A 19,776-nucleotide genomic window follows, 5' to 3' on the forward strand; every position below is an offset into this window, starting at 1 on the left:
TCATTTTCTGTCTTCACCGACATGTTCAACCTCTCCCTGTCCGAGTCTGTAATACCAACATGTTTTAAGCAGACCACCATAGTCCCTGTGCCCAAGAACACTAAGGTAACCTGCCTAAATGACTACCGACCCGTAGCACTCACGTCTGTAGCCATGAAGTGCTTTGAAAGGCTTGTCATGGCTCACATCAACACCATTATCCCAGAAACCCTAGAGCCACTCTAATTGTCATACCGCCCCAACAGATCCACAGATGACGCAATCTCTATTGCACTCCACACTGCCCTTTCCCAGCTGGACAAAAGTAACACCTATGTGAGAATGCTATTCATTGACTACAGCTCAGCGTTCAACACCATAGTACCATCAAAGCTCATCACTAAGCTAAGGAACCTGGGACTAAACACCTCCCTCTGCAACTGGATCCTGGAATTCCTGACAGGCCGCCCCCAGTTGGTAAGGGTAGGTAACAACACATCCGCCACGCTGATTCTCAACACAGGGGCCCCTCAGTGGTGTGTGCGCAGTTCCCTCCTGTACTCCTTGTTCACTCATGACTGCACGGCCAGGCACGACTCCAACACCATTAAGTTTGCCGATGACACAATAGTGGTAGGCCTGATCACCGACAACAATGAGACAGCCTATAGGGAGGTCAGACACCTGGCCGTCTGGTGCCAGGACAACTACCTCTCCCTCAACGTGATCAAGACAAAGGAGATTATTGTGGACTACAGGAAAAAGAGGACCGAGCACGCACACATTATTATCAACGGGGCTGTATTGGAGCAGGTTGAGAGCTTCAAGGTCCTTGGTGTCCACATCACCAACAAACTGACATGGTCCAAGCACACCAAGACAGTCGTGAAGAGGGTCACGACAAAACCTATTCCCCCTCAGGAGACTGAAAAGTTTTGCCATGGGTCCTCAGAAAGTTCTACAGCTGTACCATCGAGAGCATCCTGACTGGTTGCATCACTGCCTGGTATGGCAACTGCTCGGCTTCCGACCGCAAGGCACTACAGAGGGATGTGCGTACGGCCCAGTACATCACTGGGGCCATGCTTCCTGCCATCCAGGACCTCTACACCAGGCGGTGTCAGAGGAAGGACCTAAAAATTGTCAAAGACTCCAGTCACCCTAGTCATAGACTGTTCTCTCTGCTACCGCACGGCAAGCAGTACCGGAGCGCCAAGTATGTTTCCAAGAGGCTTCTAAACAGCTTCTACCCCCAAGCCATAAGACTCCTGAACATCTAATAAAATGGTTACCCAGACTATTTGCATTGGTCCAGCCCTTCTCCCCCGATTGCTCATTTTGGCCGGGCAGCCAGTTCTAGGAAGTCTTCGTGGTTCCAAACTTCTTCTTTAAGAATGATGGAGGCCACTGTCTTCTTGGGGACCTTATATGCTGCAGCAATTTTTTGGCACCCTTCCCCAGATCTGTGCCTCGACACAATCCTGTCTCGGAGCTCTACAGACAATTCCTTCAACCTCATGACTTGTTTTTTGCTCTGACATGCACTGTCAACTGTGGTACCTTTACATAGACAGTTGTGTGCCTTTCCAAATCATGTCCAATCAATTCAAGTTGCAGAAACATCAAAGATAATCAATGGAAACAGCATGTACCTGAGCTCAATTTCTTGTCTCATTGCAAATGGCCTGAATACTTAAATAAGGTATTTCTGTTTTGCATTATATCCCATAATGACAATTTGCAAAAATTGTCATTATGGGATATTGAGTGTAGATTGAGGAGGAAAAACATTTATTTAATACATTCAAAATAAGTCTGTAAAGTAAAGGAAATTGGTTAAAGTAAAGGGGTCTGAATGTTGTTTTCTGAATGCACTGTATTTCTATCAATACATTACAATAGGCCTCCTAAGACAAACAGAACTGATGGCACAGTAACTTTATTCAGAAACAAAGAGTAAACATTTTAAAAAAGAGAAACATAAGCATGTATAAATAAAACCATCTGGAGTTTCCAGTTTAAATTATTACCGGTAAACACACCTGACAATTGATAGCCTACACAAACATCAAACTGATGGAGTAGACTACACAAACATCACATTATAAATGCTTGCATTTACAGTCTCAGAGTTCACATACTGGATCACTGATAGTGTGACATTAATACACTAAGACACTTCTTCATTAAGTTGGCTGTCCTTTTCGTACACAGAACACTTAAGAGCGTTTGTGAATATACATATGGTACATTTTGTCTTGAAAATACTGTACCACTATTATAAGCGCTTGCACTTTGGTAGTTTTGTTCAGAGACAACCACACTGCTTTTTCAAATAGGGATTTGCAATGCTTTGACAATTGAATAGGGGAGAAATGGTATGCACGTCCTGTCCTAATCGCACAAGCTGAACTATTACAGAAATACAAAAGTGCATTAATCTACACATCTTCTGTACACAATATTAATGGTAATTGCTTAGTGTATGATTTGTTCATACTGTGTTTAATACTGCGGTTGACATTTGGAGAACTGGACAAGTTGAATCATATTCCCTCTTGTACAGATAGACATTGTAGTCATTTAGCAGACGCTGTTATCCAGAGCGACTTACAGGAAAAATTTGGGTTAAGTGCTTTGCTCAAGGGCACATCAAAATATTTTTTCACCTAGTCGGCTCAGGTATTCGAACCAGCGACCTTTCGGTTACCGTCCCACTGCTCTTAACCACTGCCGCTGCTATGCAAGTGATTTTGTTGATGTAACATATTCACTTTATTTTTGGACAATTGCAACATGCAACATAAACAGAAAGCTCTGCTTAAGCAAAGACCCATATTAGCTTTGCATGACATAAAAGGATCAATTAGGCAGCGACCTCCAGGCAGAGTGAGATCATTTCAAACCATTTCCAGAAGCCTATGGTATAGCGGCCTTACGGAAGACATTTTCGTTGCCCATTTAAGAGAAAAAAACACTCAAAATCATGTTGACAAAAATAACCTCTGCCATGTTTAAATTCTCTCTTAATACTCCACCGGGACTTATCCTAATCATAAGAAAACATTGGACTTTTTTTAAAGGTAAAATAACAAAACATGAAGTCTATCATCACATTTTCACATGTAAATCAGGTTCTGTAAAACATTTAGTGGGTGGATGATAAGGCAAGTTTACACCAAACACAGCATCATTGACCAGCACTGTACAGTGTGCCTGTCCTACACCAGGGGTGTCAAACTCATTCCATGGAGGGCAAATTGTCTGCTGGTTTCTGTTTTTTCCTTTCAATTAAGACCTAGAGGGATTTCCTTACTAAATCAGTGACCTTAATTCATCAATCAAGTACAAGGGAGGAGCGAAAACCAGCAAACACTCAGCCCGCCGTGGAATGAGTTTGACACGTGTTCCACATGTTCATGATCCATACCACCATCATGTCCATTACACCATGATCTGTTGTGTTACAAACACCGTGTAACGCATACGGATTCCATCTGGTCTGGGGACTTCTGATATTGCACATCTTCCACAGAAAGATTCCCATAGTGATGTCAGAGACAACTTCCTCTGTTCAGTTTCCTGTAATTATTTTGGTGGAGGCCTCACATGACGGACCACTTTCTTCTCGTACACGGTCCTCATGGACTTTTCCACCTGTTTGAGGAACACCTGGGGAATCCGACCACACAGGGTGTTGACTGTGTCCAGAAACTTGGTCTGGAGGGGATAGAACAGCGACTGGAACAAGTTGTCCTCAAAGGGGTACTACGAAACAGAACCATTGCATGCCTCAGGGTTAGACACCAGTAGTGGTAGCTTATCAAACCACACAGAAATCAACAGTACCATTGCCTACTGTAGGCACTGTAGAGGGGGATGCATATGAATCATATCATCTGGCTAATAAAAGGCATATCTATGGACAGCAGAGGGGGCTGATGTTGCTGTGAGACAAGGATTTCCTTATGTAAACATGTCCACAGCGTTTGCTGTCCAAGGAGAAAAGGACAAAGGAAACAATAATCCACTAAAATGAATAGATTATTCTTACCTCGTGTACAGCATCATAAACGACTTTAAAGGCTGGTTGCTTGTCGTCGTGATACACTCCTCGGTTCCCATGGAGAATGGACACGCCTTCCTCCTCAGCTCCTTTACAGTTGCTCCCATACATGCAGTGATCAGGCCTGTAGTTCCACTGGCATGGGAAGGTGTACAGACACTCTGCAAACACACCGTTATACGTATGTTACATCAGATTTCTGCACAATGTCCCCAAGATTGCCAGTGTATACTCTCTCTGATACAAGTATTGTTACTGCCAAAGAGCATTTAGAAAGAATTTTGCCTAATGACTTCAACGTGCAATGCTAATCGCTCAGGACCCTTCTAAGTTTTGCTTTACTGATTTAACAATTATCAAATTGCTTGCTTTACAACTACAAGGATTGTAGTCCTTTTAAACTGCATCAAATCCTGGCTTGTGAAGGGAGAATAACACCAACAGAGTATCCCCTTAAACCAGAAACATGGGTACACGTCAAAGAGAAAGATCAGACATGTTTCCATGGTGAGGCAGATATTACACAGTGACTGGCTGCTCCCACCACATGGCCCTGTTTTTCCATTTGGGGATGCTGGTATGGGAATGGTTATTTCCTGGACAGGTTCTAATCATGTTGTCAGACAAACAATGCTCCTGCCAAGTCTACTTAAGGCTTGGAACACTTAATACCCATCTGGCAGACTGCACCTGTGTCAATCTGCTGCTGCAGCCACAGGCTTGTTTAGTTCCACAGCGTTGACTTAATTCAGGAGTTATTTCTTGTGGATGTATTAGAGAAAACCAATACCTACACCTGCTTGAAGGAATTATATTGAATTCCGTACAAGCTGACATTCACGCAAACACCCTTTGGAATTACATTTTGGGGAAACATTCTAATTTGATACAGGCCTAAATATAGCTATTGCTCTTGCTGTCATCATGAATGGCGGTGACATTATATACAACTTTATTTTCCTATTTGTAGTTGACAATTTCTTCCAAGTCAATGACAGCACTCTGCTACATTGAGGAAGACAGAGGGAGGCAGAGTGTACCAGGGCCCAGTTTTCCAAAAGCATCTTAAGGCTAAGTTCATCGTTAGAACCTTCAAAGGAGCGGTTTCCCAAAACCATCATTATTGACGTTGCACTAGAAAGCACTCGTAATCGAACGCCTGCCTCAGACCACTCGTAGACAGCTAAGTGCGTCGTTAGATGCTTGCCCTTCCGCATCACTTTCTACAAAAAAGATTTAAGCTAAACATACAATAACATGGTTTATCGTTTCCCTGTGACCGCTGATAACTTCAGAACAAAATGGACTACAAATACAAAGTTACCAATATCTTTGCAATTGATACAAACAAGCAACATATATGTTAATGCATATGATAAATGCATTAAAATATAAATACATTAGGGAAAGAGGCATACCTAGTCAGGTGCACAACTGAACGCATTCAACCGAAATGTGTCTTTCGCATTTAACCCTGAATCAGAGAGGTGTGGGGGCTACCTAAATCGACGTCATCGGCGCCCGGGGAACAGCTGTTGTTGGGGATTAACTGCATTGCTCAAGTGTAGAACGGCAGATTTTTAGGCATTACTGTACATACAGTTGAAGTCGGAAGTTTACATACACTTAGGTTAAAACTTAAACCACTCCACAAATGTCTTGTTAACAAACTATAGTTTTGACAAGTCGGTTAGGACATCTATTTTGTGCAAGTCATTTTTCCAACAATTGTTTACAGACAGATTATTTCACTTATTATTCACTGTATCACAATTCCAGTGGGTCAGGAGTTTACATACACTAAGTTGACTGTGCCTTTAAACAGCTTGGAAAATTCCAGAAAATGTCACGGCTTTAGAAGCTTCTGATAGGCTAATTGACATAATTTGAGTCAATTGGAGGTGTACCTGTGGATGTATTTCAAGGCCTACCTTCAAACTCAGTGCCTCTTCGCTTGACATCATGTGAAAATCAAGAGAAAATCAGCCAAGACCTCAGAAGTCTGGTTCATCCTTGTGAGCAATTTTCAGACACCTGAAGGTACCACGTTCATCTGTACAAACAATAGTACGCAAGTATAAACACCATGGGACCATGCAGCCGTCATTACCGCTCAGGAAGGAGACGCGTTCTGTCTCCTAGAGATGAACGTACTTTGGTGCAAAAAGGGCAAATCAATCCCAGAACAACAGCAAAGGACCTTGTGAAGATGCTGGAGGAAACAGGTACAAAAATATCTATATCCACAGTAAAACGAGTGGATATAACAAAAATAAACAAAAATATAACTGTTTGGCCATAATGACTATCGTTATGCTTGGAGGAAAAACGGGGAGGCTTGCAAGTCAAAGAACACCATCCCAACCGTGAAGCACGGGGGTGGCAGCATCATGTTGTGGGGGACTGGTACACTTCACAAAATAGACAGCATCATGAGGAAGGAAAATTATGTGAATATATTGAAGCAACATCTCAAGACATCAGTCAGGAAGTTAAAGCTTGGTCGCAAATGGGTCTTCCAAATGGACAATGACCCCAAGTATACTTCCAAAGTTGTGGCAAAATGGATTAAGGACAACAAAGTCAAGGTATTGGAGTGGCCATCACAAAGCCCTAACCTCAATCCTATAGAAAATTTGTATGCAGAACTGAAAAAGCGTGTGTGAGCAAGGAGGCCTACAAACCTGACTCAGTTACACCAGCTCTGTCAGGAGGAATGGGCCAAAATTCACCCAACTTATTGTGGGAAGCTTGTGGAAGGCGCCCCGAAATGTTTGACACAAGTTAAACAATTTAAAGGCAACGCTACCAAATACTAATTGAGTGTATGTAAACTTCTGACCCACTGGGAATGTGATGAAAGAAATAAAAGCTGAAATAAATCCTTCTCTCTACTATTATTCTGACATTTCAAATTCTTAAAATAAAGTGGTGATCCTAACTGACCTAAGACAGGGAATTTTTACTAGGATTAAATGTCAGGAATTGTGAAAAACTGAGTTGAAATGTATTTGGCTAAGGTGTATGTAAACTTCCGACTTCAACTGTACATTTCATGTTCAATAAATTGAGTTCTATTTTCCTACTTGTAGGCTACTGGCTGTAATTTGTCTCATATTTTATAATGTGTGCGCAATGATGTGGCAAATCAGTGATTTAATGCATTTTTATTGGTTAAGCATTAGAATAAGCCACCTCAATATTTGCAGCCATAGGTGGTAAAATCTCTCTCTAGGAGCTGATCCGTCGTCAGTATTGCGAAATAATTGGAATGTTAAGGTAAGGTTTGAATTGAGAAAGCTGACCCGAGAGCAGCGGTGCCTTTCTTTCGATCCTATCAGTATGAACAAATGCTCCAACGACGCACTTAGCGACTCTTCTCTCTGCATGGTGTTCTGGGAAAGGCATGTTACACCTACAGCTGTAGGAAAGATGTATCGTTAAAAACACTCGTAAGCCTAAGTTCCATCGCTATCGGGGAACCGGGCCAAGATTTGTAGTGGAAGAGAGAGGGAGGAAGAGTGTGCCTGAGTTGTAGTGGAAGAGAGAGGGAGGAAGAGTGTGCCTGAGTTGTAGTGGAAGAGAGAGGGAGGAAGAGTGTGCCTGAGTTGTAGTGGAAGAGAGAGGGAGGACGAGTATACCTGAGTTGTAGTGGAAGAGAGAGGGAGGAAGAGTGTGCCTGAGTTGTAGTGGAAGAGAGAGGGAGGAAGAGTATACCTGAGTTGTAGTGGAAGATGATATTTAAGAGATCTTGGTCACCCCAGGTGATGTGATTCTTGTACTTCTGGTAGAGTGGGTGGAGGAGGTCCTCCCATGACAGGCCACTGGGTATCATGCTGTTCTGGAATAGGAACAAGGACTGTTTTACTCCACCGCTTAGGGAGTGTGGCGATCGCAGAGCCTCAGTCTACTCTACTCTGAGCACTCAGATTATTGACGCTGACTGCCAATAAGTGACACATCTGTTGCTGGTTGGGTTCAGATAGATACGATTGATTGATAAAACCAATCTCCTTGCAGCTTTCAGGTGGAAAACAGGGAAGGCATGACCAAAATACCAAACGGAGATGATCAAAAGGCTTAATGATTGATGATGTTCCTTACTTTGAACAGAGTGCTTCGTATCCTTGTGAGGTTCATCAGCATGACTCCTGAGTTGACCCCGGTGACCCCGTAGAAGGGATGGCGTGCAAAGCGGCTATACCAGCCTATCTTAGGGATCTCATGCTCTGGGGCCATAGCAGCCAGCTGGGTGGTGTTGAAGGCCTTGAGGAAACTCCACATATCATCCATGGGCCTGAGGAACAGCACATCTGTATCCACGTAGAGTAAAGAGTCTACATCCTTTAGGATCACCTGTTAGGACAATAATCATGTGTAGGTTACTATCAGAATAATTAATGTCCTCTTATTCCAGTGATGGTACATAATGCATACACACTACCATTCAAAAGTTTGGGGTCACTTAGAAATGTCCTTGTTATCCATGAAAACATACATGAAATGAGTTGCAAAATGAATAGGAAATATAGTCAAGATGTTGACAAGGTTATAAATAATGATTTTTAATTTAAATAATAATTGTGTCCTTCAAACTTTGCTTTTGTTAAAGAATCCCCAATTTTCAGCAATTACAGCCTTGCAGACCTTCGGCATTCTAGTTGTCAATTTGTTGAGGTAATCTGAAGAGATTTCACCCCATGCTTCCTGAAGCACCTCCCACAAGTTGGATTGGCTTGATGGGAACTTCTTACGTACCATACGGTCAAGCTGCTCCCACAACAGCTCAATAGGGTTGAGATCCGGTGGCTGTGCTGGCCACCCCATTATAGACAGAATACCAGCAGACTGCTTCTACCCTAAATAGTTATTGTATTGTTTGGAGCTGTGCTTTGGGGCATTGTCCTGTTGGAGGAGGAAATTGGCTCCAATTAAGCGCCGTCCACAGGGTATGGCTGGCGTTGCAAAATGGAGTGATAGCCTTCCTTCTTCAAGATCCCTTTAACCGTGTACAAATCTCCCACTTTACCACCCCCAGACCATCACATTGCCTCCATCATGCTTGACAGATGGCATCAAGCACTCCTCCAGCATCTTTTCTGCGTCTCACAAATGTTCTTCTTTGTGATCTGAACACATCAAACTTGGATTTGTCTGTCCATAACACTTTTATTCCAATCTTCCTCTGTCCAGTGTCTGTGTTATTTTGCCCTTCTTAATCTTTTCTTTTTATTGGCCAGTCTGAGATATGGCTTTTTCTTTGCAACTCTGCCTAGAAGGCCAACATCCCAGAGTCACCTCCTCACTCTTGACATTGAGACTGGTGTTTTGTGGGTACTATTTAATGAAGCTGCCAGTTGAAGACTTGGGAGGTGTCTGTTTCTCAAACTACACTCTAATTTACTTGTCAGCTTGCTCAGTTGTGCACCGGGGCCTCCCACTCTTTCTATTCTGGTTAGGGCCAGTTTGTGCTGGTCTGTGAAGGGAGTAGTACACAGCGTTGTACGAGATCTTCAGTTTCTTGGCAATTTCTCGCGTGGAATAGCCTTTATTTCTTAGAACAAGAATATACTGATGAGTTTCAGAAGAAAGTTCTTTGTTTCTGGCCTTTTTGAGCCTGTAATCGAACCCACAAATGCTGATGCTCCAGATACTCAACTAGTCTAAAGAAGGACAGTTTTATTTATTCTTTAATCAGCACAACAGTTTTCAGTTGTGCTAACATAACTGCAAAAGGGTTTTCAATTAGCCTTTTAAAAGTATAAACTTGGATTAGCTAACACAACATTGGAACACAGGAGTGATGGTTGCTGATAATGAGCCTCTGTACGCCCATGTAGATATATACACTGCTCAAAAAAATAAAGGGAACACTAAAATAACACATCCTAGATCTGAATGAATGAAATATTCTTATTAAATACTTTTTTCTTTACATAGTTGAATGTGCTGACAACAAAATCACACAAAAATGATCAATGTAAATCAAATTTATCAACCCATGGAGGTCTGGATTTGGAGTCACACTCAAAATTAAAGTGGAAAACCACACTACAGGCTGATCCAACTTTGATGTAATGTCCTTAAAACAAGTCAAAATGAGGCTCAGTAGTGTGTGTGGCCTCCACGTGCCTGTATGACCTCCCTACAACGCCTGGGCATGCTCCTGATGAGGTGGCGGATGGTCTCCTGAGGGATCTCCTCCCAGACCTGGACTAAAGCATCTGCCAACTCCTGGACAGTCTGTGGTGCAACGTGGCGTTGGTGGATGGAGCGAGACATGATGTCACAGATGTGCTCAATTGGATTCAGGTCTGGGGAACGGGCGGGCCAGTCCATAGCATCAATGCCTTCCTCTTGCAGGAACTGCTGACACACTCCAGCCACATAAGGTCTGGCATTGTCTTGCATTAGGAGGAACCCAGGGCCAACCGCACCAGCATATGGTCTCACAAGGGGTCTGAGGATCTCATCTCGGTACCTAATGGCAGTCAGGCTACCTCTGGCGAGCACATGGAGGGCTGTGCAGCCCCCCAAAGAAATGCCACCCCACACCATGACTGACCCACCGCCAAACCGGTCATGCTGGAGGATGTTGCAGGCAGCAGAACGTTCTCCACGGCGTCTCCAGACTCTGTCACGTCTGTCACATGTGCTCAGTGTGAACCTGCTTTCATCTGTGAAGAGCACAGGGCGCCAGTGGCGAATTTGCCAATCTTGGTGTTCTCTGGCAAATGCCAAACGTCCTGCACGGTGTTGGGCTGTAAGCACAACCCCCACCTGTGGACGTCGGGCCCTCATACCACCCTCATGGAGTCTGTTTCTGACCGTTTGAGCAGACACATGCACATTTGTGGCCTGCTGGAGGTCATTTTGCAGGGCTCTGGCAGTGCTCCTCCTGCTCCTCCTTGCACAAAGGCGGAGGTAGCGGTCCTGCTGCTGGGTTGTTGCCCTCCTACGGCCTCCTCCACGTCTCCTGATGTACTGGCCTGTCTCCTGGTAGCGCCTCCATGCTCTGGACACTACGCTGACAGACACAGCAAACCTTCTTGCCACAGCTCGCATTGATGTGCCATCCTGGATGAGCTGCACTACCTGAGCCACTTGTGTGGGTTGTAGACTCCGTCTCATGCTACCACTAGAGTGAAAGCACCGCCAGCATTCAAAAGTAACCAAAACATCAGCCAGGAAGCATAGGAACTGAGAAGTGGTCTGTGGTCACCACCTGCAGAACCACTACTTTATTGGGGGTGTCTTGCTAATTGCCTATAATTTCCACCTGTTGTCTATTCCATTTGCACAACAGCATGTGAAATGTATTGTCAATCAGTGTTGCTTCCTAAGTGGACAGTTTGATTTCACAGAAGTGTGATTGACTTGGAGTTACATTGTGTTGTTTAAGTGTTCCCTTTATTTTTTTGAGCAGTGTATTTTTAAAAATTCCGTTTCCATCTACAATAGTCATTTACAACATTAACAATGTCTATACTGTATTTCTCATAAATTTGATGTTATTTTAAATTGACTTTTTTGAATCTGACAAGTGACCCCAAACTTTTGAACGGTAGTGTATATGGGATTATTTATTTGATTTAACTAGGCAAGTCAGCTAAGAACAAATTCTTATTTACAATGACGGCCTACACCGGCCAAACCCGGACGACGCAAGGCCAACTGTGCGCAGCCCTATGGGACTCCCAATCATGGCAGGTTGTGATACAGCCTTCGACTCCAGGGTGTCTGTAGTGACGCCTCTAGCACTGTGATGCAGTGCCTTAGACCACTGCGCCAGAATGGCTTGACGGAAGATTAATCACAAAGCAATCTGTTCCTGATGAGAATCAAATAGCACTCGGCTCCTGCAAAGTATAGGGTTTGTGTTGCATCATCTGCCATTCAATAAAGTTGCAGACATGGATTGCTTACCACTTTTTACAACGGTGCAATGTGTACAAAAACAAAGCAATGTGTGCACACGGTTTGATGATTTAAAGACTGTCCATTAAAAAGTCAATGAATGGCCACGGCAATGCTTTAATTAAATTATTGAATTAAATCTCCGGGGATTGCTTGTTTGTTAAGTAACAGTCAATGGGTATGAATAAAGCCATATATTATCATACTGAGGTAACTGATTATATACCAACAAGTAAAACCCATCATAAAGTATTCATACTCTTATTACCTGGGTATATCATTCTTCTGCCTGCGTAAATTAAGCTAAACGTATCTAATAGAAAATGCATTGGGGTCGGGATGCAGCCCAGAGTGGCATGGTACTAAGAAAACTGATGACATGGGCAATTCCCTTAACACATTTTCTAATGAATATAGCTTTATCCGTTTATATGTTTGATAGATATGATTCAAATCAAAGTTTATTGGTCGCGCACACAGATTTGCAGATGTTGTCGCAGGTGTAGCAAAAGGCCTATGTTTCTAGCTCCAACAGTGTAGTAATTATGATTAGGTACACAGAGCGATAAGAGAGACGATGTGCTGCAGCCTTACAGGGAGAAACAGCCTCTGGGCAGCGCAGGGCTTGAACAGCTTTTTCCATTCCTCTGCATTCCCCACAGAGAACGTGATTGGGTAGATACTGTACTGGAACTTGTTTGTGATAGCATGGGGCCACTGGCTCAGCTGAAAGAGAAACTACACAAAGTTACTAAACATCATCCTTTGCTGTGAGAGGTCGCACAGCCATTTTTAGATGCAATCACAGGAAGTCTCATTTAATTTCCAAAGAAACAAAAGCACAACTTGAGCGTATTTTCCAAAGGTTGAGTCAAGAGGTGTAGAGGAACGGGATCACTGAGAGAGCTGATGGAAATATTCATTATTATGACACATGATACACTCCTGAGAGTTCAAGTCTACATAAACACCTAAGGAAGTTCTTGTAAACCAATTAAGTAATGTCTTTACAGTAAGTGCAGCGGTGTTGTACATTGACCATAATGCTGCCAGTTATTGTTATAACTACGCCCAACTGCCAGTTAAACTAACCTAAACAAAAGGAGGTAGAAAATATGAATCCCATTCTGTCCAAGCCTGAGGGTTACCCCCCTTAAAGTCAACACTTCTGTCACACATAGAAGCCTACGTTTTTCTGCTCTGTTAGACCCTCAAGCCCTCCATAATCATCAACATTATTAAACAATTTGGCCATGAGACAAAGATCAGTGTGAGGAGCAGGCAGGATTTCTGCTGACGAGGTGCACAGATCCAAGAGGTCAGAAACCTTTTTAGCTTGCTTCTAATTCCTTTTTCACCAGCACAGGCCGGATGTGAAGCATTCCATCTCCTGCTCACATGCTACTAACCTTTGGGTTTAACCAACTCAACTTCCTGCCTAGCATGAAGTCAATTACAAAGGGGAGGTTCTCAGATGGTAAACATACCATAACCCATAAACACACAAAGGGTATGTAGCCCCATGCATGCACTGTGTTTTCATTTATGTAGGCCAGGGCTCTCCAACCCTGTTTATGGAGAGCTACCCTCCTGTAGGTTCACTCCAACCCCAGTTTTACCTAACCTGATTCAGCTTATCAAGCAGCTAATTATTAGAATCGGGTGTGCTAGATTAGGGTTGGAGCTAAAACCTACAGCACGGTAGCTCTCCAGGAACAGGGCTGGAGAGCCCTGAATGTAGGCTATATACCTTCAGGTTTACAGCTACACAGTAGCATAAGACATTGACTTTCGTAAAGCTTGAGTCGTGAATAAACTAACATTGACTGAAAACTTGCATGGTTAATGCGGTGAGGCAAACGTCTGGGGGATATATGATCCGACCTTGAGATAAAAGGGTCTGATGCCTGTAAGGCGTTAGAGGGCAAGTGAGAGGGAGATCAAAAAAGGTTAGATCTGGGTTTTTTTTTTTTTAACATGCCAATACTTCGATCTGGCAGTGAATGTCATCTATTACTGAGCATGGAAGAACATTAAACAAGATACTGTCAGTATGAAAAGCATGAGAGTCTTTGAAAATATTCAAATAGTCCTATATTTCATTGAGAATTACAGTGGTCCTTTTCTAGAAACATACCGTACCTAAAGCCTAGATCATGTACATTGTTAAGGGGATACTTACCCCCTTTTCAAACTGTGAGGTCAAGGGGTCCTCTGCAAAGATGTGGAATTTGATACTCTTGATGCTGAAGAGGAGGGCTGACTTGACCATGGTGAGCGTCTCATCCAGGCGGTTCCCACAGGCCACCACGGCCAGGTGCATGACCTCCTCAGCACGGGCGCGCTTCGATGCGGGCCGACCCACTCCCATGTCACTCCTCTGTCTGCTACAGGGATACACACAGGGGCAACAAGTATGAGACTCTCAGCTTACAGAAGGCTCCTCAGGCTTGCTCATCAACAGAATGGCAGAGCCGTGCCGCTGCATAGCAACGCTGATACTTCTTCATGGACATGTCAACGGCCATGAGAACAGATCTGAACATGACAGGACATGGCTTAGACACATATTCCAGACAGTACATAATCACACTGTTTCTACTGACAGACAGCTAACCAACATGTTCATATTCAAGGCCTCCTACAAGACATCCCTGTCATATGCTCAGGGTGAGCAGCACTCCCTCTATACCCTTCTCTCTGTCCTGTAGTGTAGGTCTGTATATACCCACTGGGCTTTGTTCTCTCATGTTCAAGGCCAAGTCGTTTCTATAGCTGACATAAAAATGCTCTCTGCACAGCAGCAGAGACGGCCAATGAATTCAAATGGATTCAGCAGAGCAGAATAAATCACACGCTGAAAAAGAAAAATGCGTATAGCTCAACGTAGAACTAGACCTAAATCCTCAAGTTGCATTTTATGTACACACCGTATGGGATGGTTTTTATGATGCGAGTAAATGTAAACATTAGCATACGCAAAGGAAGAATGTTCTAAAGAAGGATTTTGGGACCAAAGTATCCCTCATTTGTGTGAGGATTTTGGAAAGGAAACATACTATTCTGCCAGAGGAAAGTGCAACATCTACCCAAGAGCTTCATGTAGGCAAAGAATGTGTCTTTTAGTCTAACAATCTGAAGGGGGAAACTGAAATGTGACAGGTGGGTTGCAGGACAGTCTCCAAGCGTGACACTTGGTTTTCTGCATGGCTGAGGGACAATCATGCAACACAGATTACAACGGATGGCAGAGCTCAGAGAAACCTGTCCTCTAGGCTTTGATGGCAGAGGCTCTTTCAAGAACAATTCGTGTTTATGAACATGTACTCTGTACATTATTACTAGGGGGAAAATGATACACCAAAAAAATACTGAGGGAGAGGCATATTGTCTTTTAACCTGCAACCTAACCATAAATGCTCAGAAAATGTGTTGTTCTATGATACATACTGCATTGCGTTATAGATGGCCTGGATCAGTGAAATGAATGTTGTGAACACAGTTAGTTAGACCAAACAAAGCTCCATTATTTATTGTAAGAAGAACATGCTGCTCATGTGAGGTAATCTTACATAGTGTTAGAACTATTTTCCACCCATCTGGAAACATTTTGACAAACTCAGACTAGCTCTAAAGGGATACAAGGACTGCACTAATTATTGACAACAGAGAGTACTGTGCCTACGTGGCCTTGGGCATGCAACAATCTCTTTCAAATCATGAAGAAAGAGAAAACAGCTTAGAAGAGCACAGTGACAATACAGCTTACCTTAATCAACAAATCTATCAAACATTACTTCAACTATTTAGAAATTCCATCAGATACGAGCCACTACTGCAATGCGCTGAAGGCTTGGATGAAACCTGTGTGAAGGGAATGCTATCAGAAGTATCCTCCCTATGCATAATGGATTTCAAACAGAGGAGGCTGGTGGGAAAAGTTATAGGAGGATGGGCTTAAGTCTGTAATGGAACGGTATCAAACATGTGGAAACCACGTTTGACACTGTTCCATTCCAGCCATTACAATGAGCCTGTCCTCCTATAGCCCCTCCCACCAGCCTCCTCTGATTTCAATAAAGTAACAGTATCTTTGAGTGAATCATCACCCCTAGCTACACGCATTCTGTTTAACAGATTTCCCAGTTACTCAACGCCAACCTCTGTCAGGAGGTACTTAAGTGAGTGAGCTACCAAAAAGAGAGCTTTTTCCACCTGATGAGGCCCACGTAAGAAGTCTCTCAAACCTTGTCAGGATGCTCGGGTAAGCAGGGAGATTTCAAAGCCCTGCAGAAAGAGAGAGAGCAGTCTCCAGTCATCCAAGATGACATTTTTATAGCTTTACATAATGTCAGTGCAACGGAATACCTTGTTGGCCTCGGGGGGACACTGTTTTACAGTATTCCAGATGATGGGGCAAGGAATTAGTTTAAAAGGGCTTATTAAATCAGATGTAACCATTGGGAGGAAAGTTTTTTTTTTAATGGCGACAGTATCATGCATGACCTTTCCTTACACACTGTGTGAGACAGACTGAGAAATACATGCTACATTGAGCCTGGATGTGAAACATCCATCAGTAGTGGAATACATTGACCAAAAGTAAGTGTTATTACAGTGTAATTGTCTACAACAAGATATTATGACTGTAGAATTTAGTGTGAGCTGGGACAGCTGATGGTATATGTTAGGGAAGCAGCTCTTCTCCCTACTTTTATCCACAGGAAGCAGAGTGATACATCAAGAGGAAATGGTTTGATAAAAAAAGGAAAGAGTAACCAAGACAACATCATATCTTATATTTTATGGTAATTCTATGCCTCCCTTTCAGCCCTCCCCCTCACCAGAACCAATGGTAAAGTGCCTGAAGCTAAGGGAGATGTGCAGTGTTTTTTTTTTTTTTTATCAGAGCGCTTACTGCTTTGTTTGCTAAACCTACTTTGGTTATTTTCCTCCATCACCATTGGCCTCCACCCCATTTCTCTTATCAGTAGAGAGCACATGCGTGTGGGTGTGGTCACTGCCAGGACACTATGGTCCAGTCTGAATGCTTTATAAATGCTTCCAACCAGATCACTGATCAAACAGGACATTGTAGGTGAAAGCAAGCTTTACAACAGAAAGCATTGCCTTTAGAACATTGCCTTTAGACTATCAAATCTGGGCTATTATCATATCAGTGACAGCCATGACAGAGGGAATAGAAGGATGTTATGTTTTGGCCAAGAATTTGAGCAGGGCCCAAATTAGTATAATAGGAGACATAACAAAATGTACACACCTGGACAGAAATAGTGAATGATGACAAACCATTGTCTAGCTATTGTCTGCAAGGCACAGGAAAGAGGGGATGATGGCCATCAGTTGAGGTCATCTATACTGGTCTGTATTGGTCTACTTCGAAGGGACATGGCATCACACATCATATTATACACATTGACAAGTTCAGCCTCTTGACTTGAAGGTGGAGAGTTCTAAAAGATATGTAAAATGTATGCTCCTCAATCCCCAGTAGTGTAATGACTGGGTCTCCTTGGACTAATGTATGTTCCATCATCTTAAACTCTCTGAAGGTGACCTTTAAACCTGTCAACCACAGGACTTAAAAAAGGGATAAACCCCAGAGACCATGGGGTACAAAGGTCAGATTAAACTATCAAATTGATTCCGTTGTTTACAAAGCTACACAATTAGAATATTTTTACAACCCCAAGACACTTCTTTGAGCTGATGTTGGGATTAAATTGGCACACAACTTACTGAATAGGTGATAACTTTGCAATAAATGTCATACATCCATCAGTCATTTAGAAAAATACATGTGATAATAAAAATAGGATTTGAATGACAAAAGCATGTTTGGTCCTCTCATGACTGATCAAGCCATTGTTTGGTGCCAACGTCCTTGAACATAATTGAGCCCATGTATATTTTTGATGGGGGGGCACGTCTTCCTGAATGAATAAAGAGAAAGACAGGATACGTGTGGACTCATTCCATTACTTCCACAGGGAATAAAACCCATCTATCTCTGTAAGCAGATAGTCATGCAATCCGTATAAAGGTGCAAAAAAATCCCCATCTAACCTTTGAGACATCTTGCGTCTTTAAATGTGTTCCAAAACGTTGATGAAAAAAATAGGCGTGGAGAAAAAAAAACATGAATCACATCAACATTAGCAAGCGAGTAATGGTGCGATAATTCCTTACCTCTTTGCGATCGCATTGCCTCCTCTACTGGATACTTTCGATACTTTTCGGTACGTGAGTGGTTGTTTGTGTGGAATGTGAAGTTCATCGAGAGTTTTTTTTGTTAACTTTGATGCAACATTGTTTCGAAGCCCCGAGAACTTCGGAAAATAGTTATCCTCCTCAACTTCTTTCAAAGGCGGATCGTCTGCAGCATTTCCCCCAAAAAAGTACAAAAGTAAAAAAACTCCAAAACAGACAGCGATCACAACAATTTTACAATGAATTCTCATCGTGAAAAATTGTTCTGATGATTTGGAGGAGCACAATATTCCTCTTTCATGTCTGTGAATACGTAATTACAGCTAGAGTTGACGTTCTGTTACTACTCTGTTGCATTGCGCCGCAGATGACCCAGAGCGAAGAGGAGGAGCTTTCCACGGCCATTAACATCACTCAGTGGGAGTTTCTATATTCTCTTACCGTAATCTTTAGAAGAGAAGTGCAAGAGTTTTGTTTGACATCACAACGTGAACTCATCCATCACAATGCATCAGTAGCTATGTTTACATTAAAGCTGCAACATGCAGAAATCGCTCCGCCATTTCCTGGTTGCTAAAATTGTAATAGTTCGTCTAATCTAAGTTTATGTGACAAAACAAACAATTTTTAGTGTAGAGAATCATTGTACCATCTAAACCGTGGTGCAATATGTTTGAAATACCAAACATATTGTATTTTCAGCTGTTTGAAGCTGGTGTACAAAACCGAAAGTAAAAGATACACAAACGAAACTTAAGAACGGGAAGCATAGAACACATAAAACAGATCTACAACTTCTTAGACTTGCTGTCAATGAGAATGACAGATCTATGTGAATTTGGTCAGGTTGCCCAAAAAGTGACATATTGCAGCTTTAACTTGTTCAGTGATTTTTTTTGTCAACATTAAAAAAAAAGTTTGCATAGAAAATAGATGTGATGATTGCCTGCTAGGGTGCTGGACGTAATCATTTCACACCTAAAGAAACATTTTACATCTAAAAAACCTGTAGAAAACTTGTAAAAATGTAGTGGTTGAAGTGTTACTCAATATACACAATTAGAGTTTTGTATTGTTCAGTAGGAAAACAGTAGTGTTTCCAGTTGTAATCAGGTAGAGATTTTTACCATTTGATGTTGGTAGTAAATATGTATCACAACACTACAGCCAGATGACACAGGCTTTTTGTGACAGCAGAAAAATACAAAACAGGAAGTAGAGTGTCCCTTTCCTTGTTTTTAGCTAGCTACTGTTTGTCATTCCTTTCATAGCCCTTATGCTGGCACAAGCTGTAAATATAACTTTCCTTTATGTTTTATGAATACTGTCAGGTCATTGGGTGGCAGGTAACCTAGCGGTTAAGAGCATTGGGCAGGTAACCGAATGGTTGCTGGTTTGAATCCCAGAGCCAACTAGGTGAAAAATCTGATGATGTGCTCTTGAGCAAGGCACTTAACCCTAGTTACTCTGGATAAGAGCGTCTGCTAAATTACTTAAATGTTGGTTAGCTGTTTATATAACTTTTTACCCAGTGCTTGACTTGGAATGAAAGAAGTGCAGGAGCTGTCTTTTTCCAAGTCGGT

At 42.5% G+C, this 19,776-nt stretch overlaps 1 protein-coding gene across 2 annotated transcripts; it reads right to left on the reverse strand.

Annotated features, from left to right (window-relative positions):
- Positions 1-1,902: 1,902 nt before the first annotated feature.
- gxylt2 (glucoside xylosyltransferase 2) lies at positions 1,903-18,587 on the reverse strand. Of its 2 annotated transcripts, none has more exons than XM_071369623.1 (7): positions 18,173-18,587; positions 14,145-14,349; positions 12,557-12,688; positions 8,150-8,401; positions 7,763-7,886; positions 4,034-4,206; positions 1,903-3,747 (listed from the first exon to the last, which is right to left on the reverse strand). In XM_071369623.1, the coding sequence occupies exons 1-7, from the start codon at positions 18,442-18,444 to the stop codon at positions 3,568-3,570; spliced, it is 1,338 nt and encodes a 445-aa protein (XP_071225724.1). In that variant the 5' UTR covers positions 18,445-18,587; the 3' UTR covers positions 1,903-3,567. The 2 variants fall into 2 exon arrangements, with proteins under 2 accessions (XP_071225724.1, XP_071225715.1); XM_071369614.1 differs by having other exon boundaries at positions 12,557-12,700; positions 18,173-18,583.
- Between the last annotated feature and the right edge of the window lie 1,189 nt (positions 18,588-19,776).

The sequence above is a fragment of the Salvelinus alpinus genome, chromosome 2 (genome assembly GCF_045679555.1).
Source record: "Salvelinus alpinus chromosome 2, SLU_Salpinus.1, whole genome shotgun sequence".
NCBI classification, from domain to species: Eukaryota; Metazoa; Chordata; class Actinopteri; order Salmoniformes; family Salmonidae; genus Salvelinus; species Salvelinus alpinus.

Coding starts and splice junctions, on each gene's coding strand:
- gxylt2 (XM_071369614.1), bottom strand. CDS start 18,444: ATGAGAATTCATTGTAAAATTGTTGTGATCGCTGTCTGTTTTGGAGTT. Junction 14,350..18,172: donor GGCAATGCGATCGCAAAGAG/GTAAGGAATTAT, acceptor GTATCCCTGTAG/CAGACAGAGGAGTGACATGG. Junction 3,748..4,033: donor TTTATGATGCTGTACACGAG/GTAAGAATAATC, acceptor TCTGTTTCGTAG/TACCCCTTTGAGGACAACTT.